This window comes from Lithobates pipiens, unplaced genomic scaffold (assembly GCF_037356315.1).
Source record: "Lithobates pipiens isolate NorthernLeopardFrog02 unplaced genomic scaffold, aLitPip1_a1.2 Scaffold_13, whole genome shotgun sequence".
NCBI lineage: Eukaryota > Metazoa > Chordata > Amphibia > Anura > Ranidae > Lithobates > Lithobates pipiens.
Window position 1 is genome coordinate 347869507 of NW_027507718.1, and position 17879 is coordinate 347887385.

Consider the following 17879-nt stretch of genomic DNA (forward strand, 5'->3'; position numbering starts at 1 on the left):
GGACACACCCCTTAACATTGGTAGTCAGTGCAAAAGTGTCCCTCATACAGGAAAGAAGGGAGTGGAAAAGTGCCCTCATACATTGGTGGTTAGTATAAAAGGGCCCCTTTACATTGAAAATTAGAGGCCCCTTTACATTGGTGATCAGTAAGAGAGGTGTCTTCTTACTTTGGTGGTCAGTAGGAGAGGTTTCTCCTTACTTTGGTGGTCAGTAGGAGACATGTCTGCTTACTTTGGTGGTAGGTAGGAGATTTGTCTTCTTACTTTGGTGGTCCGTAGAAGTGGTGTCCCCTTACTTTGGTGGTCAGTAGGAGACATGTCTCCTTACTTTGATGGTCAATAGGAGATGTGTACTCCTACTTTGGTGGTCAGTAGGAGAGTTGTCCCCATACTTTAGTAGTCAGTAGGAGAGGTGTCCACATACTTGGGTGGTTAGTAGAAGAGGTGTCTCCTTACTTGGGTGGTCAGATTAGAGGTGCCCCCTTACCTTGGAGGTTGATAGGAGAAATGTTTCCATACTTGAGTGGTCAGTAGGAGAGGTGTCGCCTTACTTTGGTGGTCAGTTAGAGAGGTGTCCCCTTACTTTGGTGGTCAGTAGGAGAGGTCTCTCCCTACTTTGGTGGTCAGTTGGGGAAGTGTCTCTTTACTTTGGTGGTCAGTAGGAGAGTTGTCCTCTTACTTTAGTAGTCAGTAGGAGAGGTGTCCACATACTTGGGTGGTCAGTAGAAAAGGTGTCTCCTTACTTGGGTGGTCAGTAGGAGAGGTGCCCCCTTACTTTGGTGGTCGGTAGGAGAAATGTTTCCATACTTGTGTGGTCAGTAGGAGAGGTGTCACCTTACTTTGGTGGTCAGTTAGAGAGGTGTCCCCTTACTTTGGTGGTCAGTAGAAGAGGTGTCTCCCTACTTTGATGGTCAGTTGGGGAAGTATCTCTTTACTTTGGTGGTCAGTAGTTTAGTGGTCAGTTAGAGAGGTGTCTCTTTACTTTGGGGGTCAATAGGAGAGGTGTCTCCCTACTTTGGTGGTCAGTTGGAGAGGTGTCTCCTTACTTTGGTTGTCAGTAGGAGAGGTTCTCATTACTTTGATGGTCATTAGGAGAGGTGTCCCCTTACTTTGGTGGTCAGTTAGAGAGGTGTCCCCTTACTTTGGTGGTCAGTAGAAGAGGTGTCTCCCTACTTTGATGGTCAGTTGGGGAAGTGTCTCTTTACTTTGGTGGTCAGTAGTTTAGTGGTCAGTTAGAGAGGTGTCTCTTTACTTTGGTGGTCAATAGGAGAGGTGTCTCCCTACTTTGGTGGTCAGTTGGAGAGGTGTCTCCTTACTTTGGTGGTCAATAGGAGAGGTGTCTCCCTACTTTGGTGGTCAGTTGGAGAGGTGTCTCCTTACTTTGGTGGTCAGTAGGAGAGGTTCTCATTACTTTGATGGTCAGTAGGAGAGGCTTCTCCTTACTTTGGTTCAGTTGGAGAGGTGTCTCTCTTACTTTGGTGGTCAGTTGGAGAGTTGTCTCCTAACTTTGGTGGTCAGTAGATGAGGTGTCTCTGTACATTGGTGGTTGGTAAGAGATATGTCTCCTTACATTGATGATCAGTATGAGAGGTGTCCCCTTACTTTTAGTAGTCAGTGGAAGGAATGCCCTGTTACTCTGGTGGCCAGTGCAGAGACTCATATATTGAGAGAAGATATTCTGCAAGCGTGGAAATCAATAAACCACTACTAAAGGAAACTTAAGGTTCCAGAAAATTCCTGTTGAGAAAGACTGGTCAATACATGAGTTGAATCTGAGAACTAGTTAGCAGGGTCTTAATTCAAATTCGATTGAGGTCCCTAGAAACGGTAGAGTATCCCAGGTTTGATAGGGAGTTGTGCATAGTTGTATGTGAAACTAGGTTTTTAAATGTGGCCTAGTCTCTGTAGGCTACCCAGCAGGATCAGATCACAAGGGCTTCTTCAGATCTGTTTTGGTCAAATGCCATACTGAGCATGTTATGGGGTCTCATATTACAAGAAAGCAGAGGTCAAGTTGGGATCCACAGTTTACAATAGAAGAGGAGCCACTGTTTATCTGGTCATTTGGTCTGCCTGCAAATGAGCAGGGACAATGGTGTTGCCCCCAAAACACATTGGCTGTATTTATATGTTTTATTTACCAACAATTAAAATGATGTAGGACTCTTTCATTCAATTATGGTCTGGTCTTTCTTTCTGTATTTCTATAGATTGTGCTACTGTCAGGTGCCCATTGAGGGAAGCCTTGCTGTGTGGAAGCCGAGCTACTGATTTTTTTTTGCAGTTTTCATTTATCTGACTGCATGTCTCTCTAAATATGTGGTTCTGGGGTACAAATCAGCCATTGCCAGTCTAGTACCAGCAGTCTGAGCACTCTGGAAGGTGGCAAAAGGGGTGGGCTATAAAGGAGTGTTTGTAGGCTGCATACATATGACCAGCAATTATTGCTATCACCCATGCTTATACCACGTTTAGACCCCCGAGTATATCATTGCTGTTTTTATTCCAAGTGCGGCCCTGACAATTGCTGTCATGCTCGTTTTATGTTTTAATTTCTTACATGTCAACACAGACTATGCATACATTATAACACATCTTGAAACCATTGCAAGACCAATATAAATCTGCTGTGTGAGAACAGACTTGTACATACCATATATTCAATCTATTTGACAGCACAAGAAGAAAAGCTTAAGATTTCCACTACTTGTCATTGTGCCCTGGTGACATGCAGCTCAGCAGTTTTACGCTCTCTGGGAACCTTTGGTTTCAATTCCCAGGATGACAAGCAGTCATGTTCGCAGAATGAAGTCGCATCTTAGTGACAGTCAAAATAAAATGCCAACGGCTGCAGTGACTGTGTCACTGAGACTATATATACCTGTATGTATCCTGAAATGTTAACACTTAGTGAAATTTACAGTATATACCAAAAAAAATATTATAGTTGTATATAATTTATTTTTTGTAGAAATGAACTTTAATCCCAGTGAAAGTTAATAAGTTAATAATATATATATATATATATATATGTGTGTGTGTATATATATATATATATATATATGTGTATATATATGTGTGTATATATCTATATGTAATAAATAAATATATATATATATATATATATATATATATATATATATTAAATTATACTCATATGCATATCTAATCTATGTCATCTATGTAAAATAACATTATACTTAGAAAAAACACCACAACCATCTTTGTACAAGAAAGCTTACCTCTAAAGTCTTCATAAGACGCTAACTGTTGTTCACACATTCAGGGACTTGAATTAATTAAACATAACTATTCCTCCATTTTCACTTATCTCTTTTATAGCCTGATCCATAAAACAGAGATATTTTATTCTGTTCTTTGGAAGTTATGCTGTCAGCCGGCATGCTATAATGGCAGTGGTGGGCACAGACATGGTCAGGATCTTTTCAGAGCCATGACCGGCTCTGTGACATCAGTTAACAGCGGGTTCAGCCCGCTGTCAGCTCAAAAAGGATCACAGGAGTGCAGAACAAACGTCACGTGATTCATAAGAGAAGTATAGCCAAAATAGCTTTGGCTATATGTCTACTTTAATACATTATAGCTTACCAGTCTTTAGAAGTGGTGTCTGCATTTGTTTTCTGCTTTTTTAGCTAAGAACATTTTCTTCAAATACAGAAAATACCTGTTAATCTAGCCAGAAATGCAGTGTCCTTGTCAGTTCCTCTGATCTGAAAAGAAAGTACAACTATCTTTATATGTATTGTGTAAACTACTAGTTCCATAAAATTATCATCTAATAAAGATAAAAAAGGCAAACATGTTTGAGGTCCAGCCTGGGTGACATCCATGGCTCCCTCCCAAAATATGTGGGTAAGTGTAGCCACCCAGGAACATGAAGTGTGTTGTTTTTAGGATTACCATGTGAAAATAAAGGAAACGGGCTTGAATAAAAGAAAACTAAAGGACTGGGTATCTAATATATCACATAGTTTTGTGTTTAGGTTTAGATATACTCAAAGAAGGCCAAACAACCTATAATCTGCTTGTAAAAACTCTGTACAATATTCTTCAAATTTGCCAAGAGCTGTGTAGTGCAATAATGCTCTACAAAAATATATTTTATTTATACACAATAAGTTAATGCATGTAGTGTGTATGTACTATATACTGTATGTGTGTGTACAAACAATTGGGAATCAAATGAACACTATGGTGCATAGTTATAAAAAATGTATTTGAGTATGTCTCACCATTCGCACAAAAAAAGGGCAAAACGGCATGGGGTTTTCCCCTAATTCAACAAGATGGCGGCTATGCTTCCACTCTCATTGGTCCGCCTGTCACCAAGATGACAGCGGTTGAATATCTGCCTTTCTAAGAGGCTTCTGCCGTGCCCCTTAAATAATTGGGGCAGGCCATAGGAGGTGGGCAACAAGGATATAATGCAGGTGAGGGAGAGGGAGTTGTGAAACTTGGCAACACCATGGGGAGGTGTTGCCAGGTTCTGTTTTCCACCCCACAGGTAAAGAGTGGAGCCTACAACCCCATTAGTTGGCTTTAACTTCTGCCTTGCTGCTGAAGTGACGTCACACACCGGGGGAGTGTATAACAGTGGAAGAAATATATAAATACCCTCATGGGGTTCCAATAGACATGCTGCTCTGCTAACTCTATGCGTGTTTGGCCCAAGAAGGTCCTAGCTTACATTATTACATAAGGTTGGTTACATATATGAATTTGTAGTTTATATTTGTAATAAGGTTTCATGTCTAGTTATAGGCACCTATAGACCTGGGATATATAATTGTGAAGAATTACGTTCAGCCTATTGGTGCTGCCCTCCACAACAGTCCAAGTTTCTCATGTGGTCCCTTGGGAAAATTAATTGCTCGTCCCAATTTACATTGTGGTACATTTTGTGGGTATTTTTATGTTCTATGAAAGGACTTGTCAACAATTTTATGTGAATAAGTAGGAATATTATGTACCCCTTAGTCATTCACATAAGGGGGGTGGTATCTGAGAACCCTCTTATTTGTAAAGGGGTTCCAGATTCTGATAAGCCTCCTGCCTACAAACCCCCACAGCCACCGGGCCAGGGTTGTGAGGCAGAGGCCCCTTTTCTCATGAACATTTGGTCAAGGTGGCCTGGTATGGTTCAGGAATCAGACTGCAAGCGCACATAAGGGTATGGATTTTGGGGCACTACACACATTGCTTTCTTGTTTCTATGTCTTTTCTTTTACCTGGCAGTCATTAATCCCCAGCTGACAGCTGAATGTCCCGGGGGAGGGTGAGTCACTGGTTAGGATGCCTGTGGGTGCTGGCTCCCTAAGGCTGGATTCACAATGCTTTTTGCATTTTGCAGATTTGCACTACAGCCCATTTAACATGGTTTCCTATGGAACATGTTCTGTAGTGCAAATCTGCAAAATGCAAAAAGCACCAAAAAATGCATAGGTGTGAATCTAGCCTAACAACCAGGAGCCCTGAGATGGAATCTAACACATTTAGCAGCTGTAATAATACCGCTGTTAAATGTTTAATTTCACACTTGAGCTGGAGGTTCACTCCATTTGTTTGGCTGTTCACACAGGAATTTCTGTAGACTGTACATGGCGCTGAAGTCTCCTTCATATTATTTCCCCTGCTGGTCAAATGTTCTTAGCCTATAGTGTTAGGCTATTTTCTCTGTTTTATGAATGTTCTTCAGACCACATAAAAAAATGTAAGTTCACCTTACTTTTAACAACCCCACCACAATGCAATTCTATGTCCCATAAATAGTGCATACCCGTGGTCCTCATTTAAAAACTCTGCTCCGGCTGTTAGGGTGCACACACATGTAGCTTCCAGCCCATCCTGGAAATGGGAGAGGTCCCCCATGGCTTCATATGTAAAGAAAAGTGGGAACAGCATTTTAAAATGAGGGCCACTGGTATGTACCAGTTATGGGACCTGGATTGCATAGGGCTTTTTTGTAAAATGTTACTAAAGGTAAACTTACACTTCATACAGGGACAAAAGCACCCCCCTCAATGACAACATGCCTTTTATAATCTTCAGCTTTTCTTTTTTTTTTTTCCTGTGCATTGGTGCCTTTTTTTTTTGTAATCTAGCTGGGGCTCACCCAGCTCATGGTTATTTCCAGACAGAAGAATACAATTACCCAGTCACATACTGCCAAATGCCATTTATGCACAAGATGCAGCAAACTGAGATAATAAGGATTTCAAAAATGTTACAATATGAAGAATGCAGTCCAAGCAAGAAAATGTAACATGTCTGAATACCATGCACATTGCCATGTACAGTGGTGTGAAAAAGTGTTTGCCCCCTTCCTCATTTCCTGTTCCTTTGCATGTTTGTCACACTTAAGTGTTTCGGAACATCAAACCAATTTAAACAATAGTCAAGGACAACACAAGTAAACACAAAATGCAATTTGTAAATGAAGGTGTTTATTATTAAAGGTGAAAAGAAATCCAAACCATCATGGCCCTGTGTGAAAAAGTGATTGCCCCCTAAACCTAATAACTGGTTGGGCCACCCTTAGCAGCAACAACTGCAACCAAGCGTTTGCGATAACGTGCAATGAGGCTTTTACAGCGTCCTGGAGGAATTTTGACCCACTCATCTTTGCAGAATTGTCCTAATTCAGTTACATTAGAGGGTTTTCGAGCATGAATGGCCTTTTTAAGGTCATACCACAACATCTCAATAGGATTCAGGTCAGGACTTTGGCTAGGCCACTCCAAAGTCTTCATTTTGTTTTTCCTCAGCCATTCGGTGGTGGACTTGCTGGTGTGTTTAGGATCATTGTCCTGCTGCAGAACCCAAGTTCGTTTCAGCTTGAGTACATGAACAGATGGCCGGACATTCTCCTTCAGGATCTCTTGGTACTCAGCAGAATTCATAGTTCCTTTTATCACGGCAAGTCTTCCAGGTCCTGAAGCAGCAAAACAGCCCCAGACCATCACACTACCACCACCATATTTTACTGTTCGTATAATGTTCTTTTTATGAAATGCAGTGTTCCTTCTATGCCAGATATACTTGGACACACACCTTCCAAAGAGTTCCACTTTTGTCTCATCGGTCCACAGAATGTTGTCCCAAAAGTCTTGGGGATCATCAAGATGTGTTGTGGAGAAATTGAGACGAGCTTTGATGTTCTTTTTGCTCAGCAGTGGTTTTCTCCTTGGAACTCTGCCATGCAGGCCATTTTTGCCCAGTCTTTTCCTGATGGTGGAGGCATGAACGCTGACCTTAACTGAGGCAAGTGAGGCCTGCAGTTCCTTGGACGTTGTTGTGGGGTCTTTTGTGACCTCTTGGATGAGTCGTCGCTGCGCTCTTGGGGTAATTTTGGGCGGCCGGCCACTCCTGGGAAGGTTCACCACTGTTCCATGTCTTCGCCATTTGTGGATAATGGCTCTCACTGTGGTTCGCTGGATTCCCAAAGCTTTGGAAATGGCTTTATAACCCTTTCCAGACTGATAGATCTCAATTACTTTCTTTCTCAATTGTTCCTGAATTTCTTTGGGTCTCGGCATGATGTGTAGCTTTTAAGGATCTTCTGGTGGACCTTACTGTGTCAAGCAGCTCCTATTTAAGTGATGTCTTGATTGTGAACAGGTGTGGCAATAATCAGGCCTGGGTGTGGCTAGAGAAATTGAACTCAGGTGTGGACAACCACAGTTATAGTATGTTTTAACAAGGGGGGCAATCACTTTTTCACACAGGGCCATGATGGTTTGGATTTTTTTTCACCTTTAATAATAAACACCTTCATTTACAAATTGCATTTTGTGTTTACTTGTGTTGTCCTTGACTATTGTTTAAATTGGTTTGATGTTCCGAAACACTTAAGTGTGACAAACATGCAAAGGAACAGGAAATGAGGAAGGGGGCAAACACTTTTTCACACCACTGTATGCATAAACAAGAAATCCTCTGGCTATGCTTAAAGAGGAACTGCAGTCTGCTCACATAATTTGTAATAAAAACATCTTTGCCATTCTGAAGCTTCCCTCCAATCACTTTGCATATTATTTTATATATACTGTGATTCTGTACCTAACAAATATGCTGCAGAAATCTCTCTCCATTGAGTCTGGCTGCAACCATTTTAACTGTGGGCAGCTGAAGCTGCTGCCTGTTCACTTCCTGGATTTACACAGATAAACAGAGGCACACCTCCAGCTCTGCAGCTCTCATTGGCCCTCTTATGACTCACCCCCCTCCCTTCCTGGCAAACTCTCACAAGAGTGAGAGAGCCGTGCATGATGTCATAAGCCTAGGCTTTTTACCAGACAAGAAACAGGAAGTGGGCTGTATAATATAGGTATTTACTGGCAGAAAAAAAAAAGTTTTACTATCCAAAGTTAAAACAACAAGGGCAGAGGAGTTAATAGATAATAGATGGGTAGATGAAAAAATGACTAAAGTTCTGCTTTAAATGGAAATATGGTCTTTTAGCTTGTTTTAATGGTAGATTTCCATTATAAGTGAGATGTAGCAGCACAAATATTTGATTTAAATGTGGTTAAAAATTAAACATCTCTGTGCCATCTAATGTTGGGGAGAAAAACGAAAAAAAAAAAGACCAGCAAAGAATATGTAACATGGGTATTCTCTGTGTACTACAATGTCTTTCATTAATGTCTAGTACCAATTATTGGTGCTGACGAACATGGGTATCATCACCCAAGCCACCCACAATCAACCATTCTGTGCTGTAATCTGAACATATACAGTATCTTCAACTTGGCTATTATAAGGAAACATAATAGCAGTCCAGCTAATATACTCCAGTTTATTTTTGAGTACTGCATGTATAGTTCCTGTGCACTTTGTGTAAGTACTGGCCATATACACCTTATGGACAAAATGTGTGGACACCAGACCATCAAACCTATACAAGCTGTTGGACATCCCATTCCAAAACCATGGGCATTCATTTTGAGCAGGCTCTTTTACTGTATGTGATTCCACTCTTCTGGGAAAGCTTGCCTGAAAACTTTTTCATACTGTGTCTGTTTGAAATTGTTTCTCTGACAGTGTATCTGTATAATACTGGTCAGAAATTGAGGCCATTTTGCACAGTAACATTTTAATCATTGTGAACCAAGGTTATGTGGGTGAGCTGCTCAGGCTGTATAGGAATGAAGTCCTGTGCCCACCGCTGTGAGTGCTGGCAGGGAAGGGAGCTTGTCCATGCTCCAGGCATTCGTAGAGAGTAACTAGGTGTCCCGGGAGCCACACATCAAGTCAAGACCTGCTGTGTAATAGTGAATGGTGGTCTCAGCCTGGGCCCCTCCAGACTAGGCCTCAGACAATGCCTCTGCCCCTGGAGTTTACTCATGGGGATGGAGTCTCCAGGGGGAAGGGAGCCCCCTTCCACCTGGAAAATTCATCCCCATAAGTAAGCTCCAGTGGGCACAGTGAAACACGTTTGGGCATGCCCTGGCGGGGGTCCAGGCTGAGACTACCATTCTCTATTACACAGCAGGTCTTGACTTGATGTGTGGCTCCCGGTACACCTAGTTACTCCCTAACATTTCAATCATGCAGTGGATTTTGATGCATAAAGTAAAAGGTGGGTTTTAGCTTTTTATTTGGCCACTTATGAAAAAAATTGTAGAATGAGTAATATTGCTGTGAAGATATGTTTGTGTCCATTTAGGAGACACTTGCAGGACCATGTGGACAATAGACATGGAGCCTAAACAGTTGCACCCCACCTCAGTCCAAAATCCCGGTGCAACACTGGTGAGAATTGCACCCTCAGCTGATGAGTCAGGGAAAAACTAGGCATAATTTTTCTTAGAACTGTACAAAAAAAGTGGCAACCACTCCAATCTATGACTCGCCTTTGCAGTAAGATTCACATGGAAGGGCAACACGCATCACAAACAAACAAAAGATTTCCCAGTATACTTACCAGCCAGCCTGCAAAATTGACCTTTAATTACAATTTACGTTAAAAACAGAGGGTTTTGCAAATATAAAAGCTGCAGCGTTCATCTCAGGACTCCTCTGTAAACTGCAGTCCTAAATTTATAATTTAGGACTGCAGTTAGACAGGGTCAGTTTGGTTGCTGTGCAGGCTGGTTGGTAAGTGTACTGGGAAATCTTTTGTTTGTTGTGATAATTGTTCTTTGCCAGTCAGAATATACCTAGTGTATTGAAATCCCTTAGAGCAGCCCTTTTCAACACAACTTTGTTTTACCCCAGAGGAACCCTTGAAATAATATTCATGTCTCAGTGATTCTCTACCAAAAATGATTATACCTACAGCTCAAAGTACATTAGCATGATCTTTAAATTCTAGGAGGTTTTAAGTAAAAGAATGTGTCTTTCCTAGAGTATTTGACACGTAGGGTAGATTATTTTTTGACAAACTTGGTTTTATACAGCAACATTATTTTCAGTAATAATCTTGAAATAAAAAAAAATAATGACAATAGAAAAGAAATACAGAAACGAAAATGGCGGTGTCCCCTAAATAAAGAAAATAAGTTCAATTTGTCTATATAATTTATCATTATCCTGAAAAATGCATGACATGTGTCGGCGGGGCTTGACGTGCCCAGTGGGAACACTAAAAAAGCGCTCACTTATGCCTGTACAGCAGGTGGAAGTTGCGGTCGTGAATTTAGCATTAAGGCGGTATTCCAAACTTAGAAGCGACTTTCACAGTTAACACCTTGTATTCGGTAGCCATACACTGTTGACACTTCTGCCCTAAGGAAACAATTTTGGTTAGAGAGCACCCGGGTGTGCAGCATTCCTGAGTTAGAACCACAGAGTTTGTACCAGTCTCTACCAACCCAGCAGTCCCGTCAGAGCACTCCCAGTGACAATGTCCGTATTTTACTATTGGACACAGGAAACACACTTTTCCGTAACTCCATGCTTGTTCTCCTTCTGGGACTCCTTCTACATCTCTCTCTACGTAACTCCAGGCTAAGTCCCTAGGTGCTCTGTACCATGAGACTGGTCCCACCACCAGTAACACCTCTTCACTACCAGAGTATCCATCACCCCGGCCATGTCACCTGTTTCTTGGCTGGTTGGTTGCTTTAGCATGTGATACAAATACAAATTTCATTAGCAATGGCAATCTAGCCTCCTTGCAACAGCTTCTCTGTTTGACAGACCCATGAATTGTATCTTCCTCTCGTCCCCTTGAATAAGCCCTGTTCTTTTCATCACCTTGCATGTACCTCTTTATTAATCTCAAAACAGGCAATGTCCAAAAGCAAAGAGGATATGCCACAGGTCGAAAACTGAGCAATCCCATGCACCAACCCCCAGTCCCTCAACTGGACTCTCACAAGAGTAACCACTATGTCTTGACTATTTCCCTTTTTCCTCTCCTCTTGGGGCATAAATGAGCCTCTACTTATATGGTGTGGCCTGCAGGGGACAATAACTGCCACGAAAATGGTAGGGAAACCTGACTAGCAGTGTTAACCCTTCCTTCTCCGGATCCAACAGGTCAACCCAGGACACAGTGCAAAAAACCTACATTGTAACAAATGGTTCTTACACATGAATTTGGTTGAAATAACCAGACCCGAAACATAGAACACAATAGAAGAAAATGTAACGCACAGAACATTTTGCAGGAAGCTGCTTACACGTTTAAATGTTCTTGCCCAAATAATATTTATCCCTATTATCATAGTTAACTTACTGTTTTACTATTTCTTTATACTTCTCTGGTTATACAACATTATTCTTTCCAAATAAAAATATAAAATGGGTATCTTTGTCAACTGACATAATCATGGCTTGTACAGGGTAAAGCAGCACTACCACAATAATGATATAATGAAATGTTTTCCCATGTGCTTTATTGCTGCCACAAGTCATAAACCATCACATATGTGTAATTACTTCTCGTAGTCAGTATTGAGCATTTCTTACTGATTTTCGATGCACTGTTTTGCAGTTTGACAGACTGAACCTTGCTCTTCAAAGAACAATCACAAGACATAAAACTAAATTTAGCACCAACAGGTAAGCCCCGTTGCATATTTATTATAGCACATGTATTTGTATATGAAAAGTCACATTATTGTCTAGCAGGAGCTGGTAAGGACTTTCAGCATCCACTGATCTGCCTAGTGGTTTGTTTAATACAGACAGTCTAATAATAGACCGCATAAGTCCATTTAATGCTTCCACCACTGACCTGTCTTTCAAAACCATGTAAGCTAAAACTAATCATATTAAAAAAATGAGCCATCATGTTGTGCATAGGCGGTATTTTTCAGCTGCTTCAATCATTTTCATTATACCAGAACAATTTTTAATATTTAGCCTTCATAAAAACACTTAGCCATGAATCTATTAGGCTGATTAATAAGGAAAAAAGCAAGGTGCAAAGTGCAGTAAGTCACAGCAATCTATTAGAATTTATCTTTCAATGATATGACATCAGTGAAGTGACATTTGATTGGTTGCCTCTGGTTACTACACTCTGCATGTAATCTTTGCACTGCCTTATTACATAACATAGCCAGTTCTTATCTCTATGTTTTCTTCAGCTAAGCACTTGCCATGAATAGTGTCTCCTCTTCAGCTGTTCAGACAGAGATTCTGTTGAAGCCTCCCTTTCTATTCAGTGTGGCATGTGAGAAAATGAAAAAGACCGCTGGCTCTGGTTTCCATTAGATAACGCAACAAAAGCAATCCACCTGCAGATTCACAGAGGCTTCTCATCATGATAGTATTGCATCTACTGAGTAAAAATTTAAGAGGAAAATGGCTGATTCTTAGCCCTTGTACACACGGTCGGAGAATCTGTCAGAATGTGTCCTATCGGACCATGTTGTCGGATAATCCGACTGTGTGTGGTATGCATCGGACTGATTCCTTCGGAATATCCATCGGACCCAATTTTGCAACTTGTTGGAAATATTTCCCGACCAACTGGGCCGATCGGACATACTCCGATCATGTGTAGAGAATTTTGATCGGACCAAGTGCCACGCATGCTCAGATCAAATTCCTACATCAAAGCTATTGGCTACTAGCCTGAATGTAGTCCCATCGTAACGAAATTACGTCATCACGTTCTGAAAGATCGGATTTTTCGACAACTTTGTCCGACCGTGTGTATGCAACAGTTTCGGACAAGATCCGACGGACAAAATCCGACGGGCAAAATCCGACGGATTTGGTTGTCGAAATCTCCGACCGTGTGTACAGGGGCTAATGGTTTTATGGAAGTAAAGAACTCTGAAACAATGCTTAAAACTAGTACCAGCATTATAATACATACTGTATATAATATATATAGATATATCCATATCCATTCTTTTTATATATATATATATATATATATATATATATATATATATACAGTGCCTTGAAAAAATATTCATACCCCTTGAAATTTTCCACATGTTGTCATGTTACAACCAAAAACGTAAATTTATTTTATTGGGATTTTATGTGATAGACCAACACAAAGTGGTACATAATTGTGAAGTGAAAGAAAATTGATAAATGGTTTTCAATTTTTTTTTGACAAATAAGTATCTGAAAAGTGTGACATGCATTTGTATTCATCCCCCTTTACGCTGATACCCCTAAGTAAAATCAAAAAAACAATTGCCTTCAGAAGTCACCTAATTAGTAAATAGAGCTCACCTGTGTGTATTTAATCTCAGTATAAATACAGCTGTTCTGTGAAGTCCTCAAAGGTTTGTTAGAGGAGCTTAGTGAACAAACAACATCATGAAGGCCAAAGAACACACCAGACAGGTCAGGGATAACGTTTTGGAGAAGTTTATAGCAGAGTTAGGTGATAAAAAAAACTTCCAAACTTTGAACATCTCATGGAGCACTGCTCAATCCAGCAGAGTATGGCACAATCCAAAGAGTATGGCACAACTGCAAACCTACCAAGACATGGCCGTCCACCTACACTGACAGGCTGGGCAAGGAGAGGAGGAGCTACAGAGATCCACACCTCCAGTTGGAGAATTTCCCCACAGGACAACCATTATTGTCAAGAATTGGGAATTCTAAGGATATTGGGGCAGTTGCTGAGGCTGCTCCCTTGATATCCACACCCAAAAATGTTTGTTGAGGGGACTATTGCGGTACTAAATAAATCATAAAAGACTTTGTTATAAAAAATTACAAGTAATTTAATAAGGACAAAAAAAATGAAATCCATCAAAACTTTCATATTGCTAAAATCATATACACCACAATTTAATAAACTACCGACGGGTAACCCCGTAAGGTTTCTATTGAAGAGGGGTACAGAAACGTTTCCTCTACCGGTTTTGCGGCGAACCGCTTCTTCAGGAGGATAGTCTACAGAGTAAATAAAAATATTTGCAAATAATCAAATAGCAGCGAATCATATAATGACATAACAGAAGAGTTACAGTAATTTAAATAGCGAGGGGATCAGCTCACCCACAAAGGAGATAGCAGTAGATCACAGGACCCATCGGTTTCCTCCCACGGCAGATGCGGGGGCTTGTAAAGGACTCTTCAAATTTAAACAGATATATATGATATGAGAGTTAAAGTGAGATGAGACATTAACCTATACACACCTAAAGAGCGATATATAGGTGAAAAGAGGATGGAAGATAGACTGTGTATAGGGGCTGTAAAAAGAGCCTATAAGAAGGAAGTGCTTAATTGTGCATCCTAAGGTGTCCTAAGCAAGCAAAAAATTACCAAAGAAATGTGACCAAATTGGGAAGAAAAGGAAAAATAAATAAGGAGTCTGTGGAAAAGGGCAAACCACCACAAAAAATAGGGTAAAAAGGATATAAGTGAAACAAGTGTGAAAGTAAAAGCCAAACATACCGTTTGTGCTATATTATCCAGTGCACACCACCCATGTTCATAGAGGGAGATCGAACAGGGCAACACCATAGTAGCCAAAGAATACAAATGTATAGTGTGCAGGGCAGGTATCACCTACTATATATATAATACACTCCCCAAAGGGAGGAACTGGTAAGCATGTATGCACAGGTTGCTGTTGTAGATGGACACCACAGGTGTATTGCAGGTTAGCACACCAGGTAATAATGATAATTAGTATGGTAATTCATTAGCCAGGAGACAAACATGAACCTGGGTATTGATCGCCATCTGTGGGGGTACACACAGAGCAATCACTTTAAGCATATATGAAAACAGGCATAAAGTAAGATAAGACCAGGAGACCTAGGGTACTAGAGGTCCTAGTCATCGGGTACAAAAACAACAATACTCTAACCTGTATAGACATGTCCAACAGCTCAACCCGGCATGTGGAGTCCTGAAAACTGCTCAATAGTGGTCTAACGCAGACCACTATTTAAGCCCCCAACCCAGTGTTGCTGTAAAGGAGATCCGCTCCCCCCCAGGGGGAAGCTTGGGTCTTTTCTTGGATCCCTTGTTGTGTTCTCCTGTCTGGCAGATGTGCGCTCGCCCTGGTGGGTCCCTTATTTTGGGTCCTTCTTGTGCTGGATGCGCCCGGACCTTTTGGTCCATGGGCCCCTCCGGCACGCACATGCGCTGTGCGCACATCCATGCACAGTGTGTCTACATCAGCGTACGCGATGGTTGCATGGCCGTGCGAGCGCGCGGTGTGGGTGGGCGGACCCCCGTGACGTCAGACGCCGCCGTTTAGCGGCGTGCGCTGATGCCGGAAGGGTTGGGGGCTTAAATAGTGGTCTGCGTTAGGCCACTATTGAGCAGTTTTCAGGACTCCACATGCCTTATTAAATTACTTGTAATTTTTTATAACAAAGTCTTTTATGATTTATTTAGTACCGCAATAGTCCCCTCAACAAACATTTTTGGGTGTGGATATCAAGGGAGCAGCTTCAGCAACTGCCCCAATATCCTTAGAATTCCCAATTCTTGACAATTATCAATTGGGATGATGGTACTGTTATATGTATTACGTATATTTTGTATTTGAGGCTATACTCAGTCTATGGCTAGGACAACCATTATGCCGCGTACACACGATCAGACTAGGTCCACCGGACAATTAGATCGTGTGTGGACTCCAGCGGACTTTTTTCTTCCCAAAAGTCCGACAGACCTAGAAATAAGATTTGCTTCAAAAGTGTCCACCAAACTCGGCTTTTAGCGGACAATCCGTTCGTCTGTGTGCTAGTCTGACGGACTAAAACCGACGCTAGGGCACCTATTGGCTACTAGCTATGAACTTCCTTATTCAACGTCATCACGTTTAAATCCACCGGACTTTTCGAGTGATCGTGTGTGGCCAAGTCCGTTCGCTTAAAAGTCCGGCGGACCTCAGCTGCAAAGTCTGTCGGATTGTCCGCCGGATAGTCCAATCGTGTGTACGTGGCATTAGTCGTGCACTCCACAAATCTGGCCTTTATGGAAGAGTGGTAAGAAGAAAGCTGTTGTTGAAAGAAAGCCATAAGAAGTCCTGTTTGCAGTTTGCAAGAAGCCATGTGGGGGACAGAAAACATGTGTAAAAAGGTGCTCTGGTCAGATGACACCAAAATTTAAAATTTTGGCTTAAAACCAAAATTCTATGTGTGGCTGAAAACTAACACTGCAGAGTTGATGGGAGGATGGATGGAGCCAAATACAGGCCAATCTGTTATGCCGCATACACACGAGTGGACTTTCCGGCAGAATATTCCGTCGGATAGTCCGATCGTGTGTGGGATAGTCCGATAGTTTTTCAATCAAAAATTCTGACGGACCTAGAAATAGAACATGTTTCAAATCTGTCTGACGGACTCAATTCCTATCGGGAAAACCGTTCATCTGTTTTCTAGTCCGGCGGACCAAATACGACACAAAGGCAGCTATTGGCTACTGGCTATTGAAATTCCTTTTCTACTCCCGTCGCACGTCATCACATTCAAAATGAACGGACTTTCGAACGGCTTTAGTCCGCTCATGTGTGGGCAAGTCCCTTTGTTCGGAAGTCCATCGTAACTCCGTTGAAAGTCCGTCGGGAAGAGCGTTGGACCTTTTCTGCCAGAAAGTCTGGTCGAGTGTACATGGCATTAGAGTCTGCAAAAGACTTGAGACTGTGGCAGAGGTTTACCTTCCAGCAGGACAATGACACTAAACATACAGCCAGAGCTACGAAGGAATGGTTTAGATCAATTCATATTCATGTGCTACAATAGCCCAGTCAAATTCCAGATCTAAATCCAATTGAGAACCAGTGGTAAGACTTGAAAATTGCTGTTCAGACGCTCTTCATCCAATCTGACAGAGCTTGAGCTATTTTGCAAAGAAGAATGGGCAAAAATGTCACTCTCTAGATGTGCAAATCTGGTAGAGACATCCCCAAAAAGACTTGCAACTGCAATTGCAGTGAAAAGTGATTCTACAAAGTATTGACTCAGGGGGGCTGAATACAAATGCACGCCACACTCCAAAAAGTTTGGAAAACCATTTAGAATTTCCCTTCCACTTCACAATTATCTGCCACTTTGTGTTGGTCTATCACATGAAATCCAAATAAAATACATTTACCATTTTGGTTATAACATGACAAAATGTGGAAAATGTCAAGGGGTGTGAATACTTTTTCAAGGCACTGTATATACACTCACCAGCTAAAAAAAAAAAAACACTTGTTACAACCAAGGTATGCAGAATACAATCTCTAAATGCACAACACATCAAACCTTGAAGCAGATGGGCTATAGCACAGAAGACCACACTGGGTGCAACTTCTGTCAGCAAAAAACAGGAAACTGAGGCTACAACTCGCACAGACTCACCAATATTGGACAATACACGATTTGAAAAATGTTGCCTGGTCTGTTGAATCTCAAGTTCAGCTGTGACATTCAGATGGTAGGGTCAGAATTTGGCATAAACAACATGAAAGAATGGCT

General features: G+C 41.5%; 1 protein-coding gene across 1 annotated transcript in view; it reads left to right on the forward strand.

Annotated features, from left to right (window-relative positions):
• The window catches only part of GUCY1A1 (guanylate cyclase 1 soluble subunit alpha 1), a 93387-nt gene that overhangs the window by 11487 nt on the left and 64021 nt on the right, over positions 1-17879 (forward strand). Inside the window, exon 2 of the mRNA XM_077477092.1 lies at positions 11963-12030. Within this exon, the coding sequence (XP_077333218.1) occupies positions 11963-12030 (68 nt within the window). The remainder of the gene's footprint in view (positions 1-11962; positions 12031-17879) is intronic.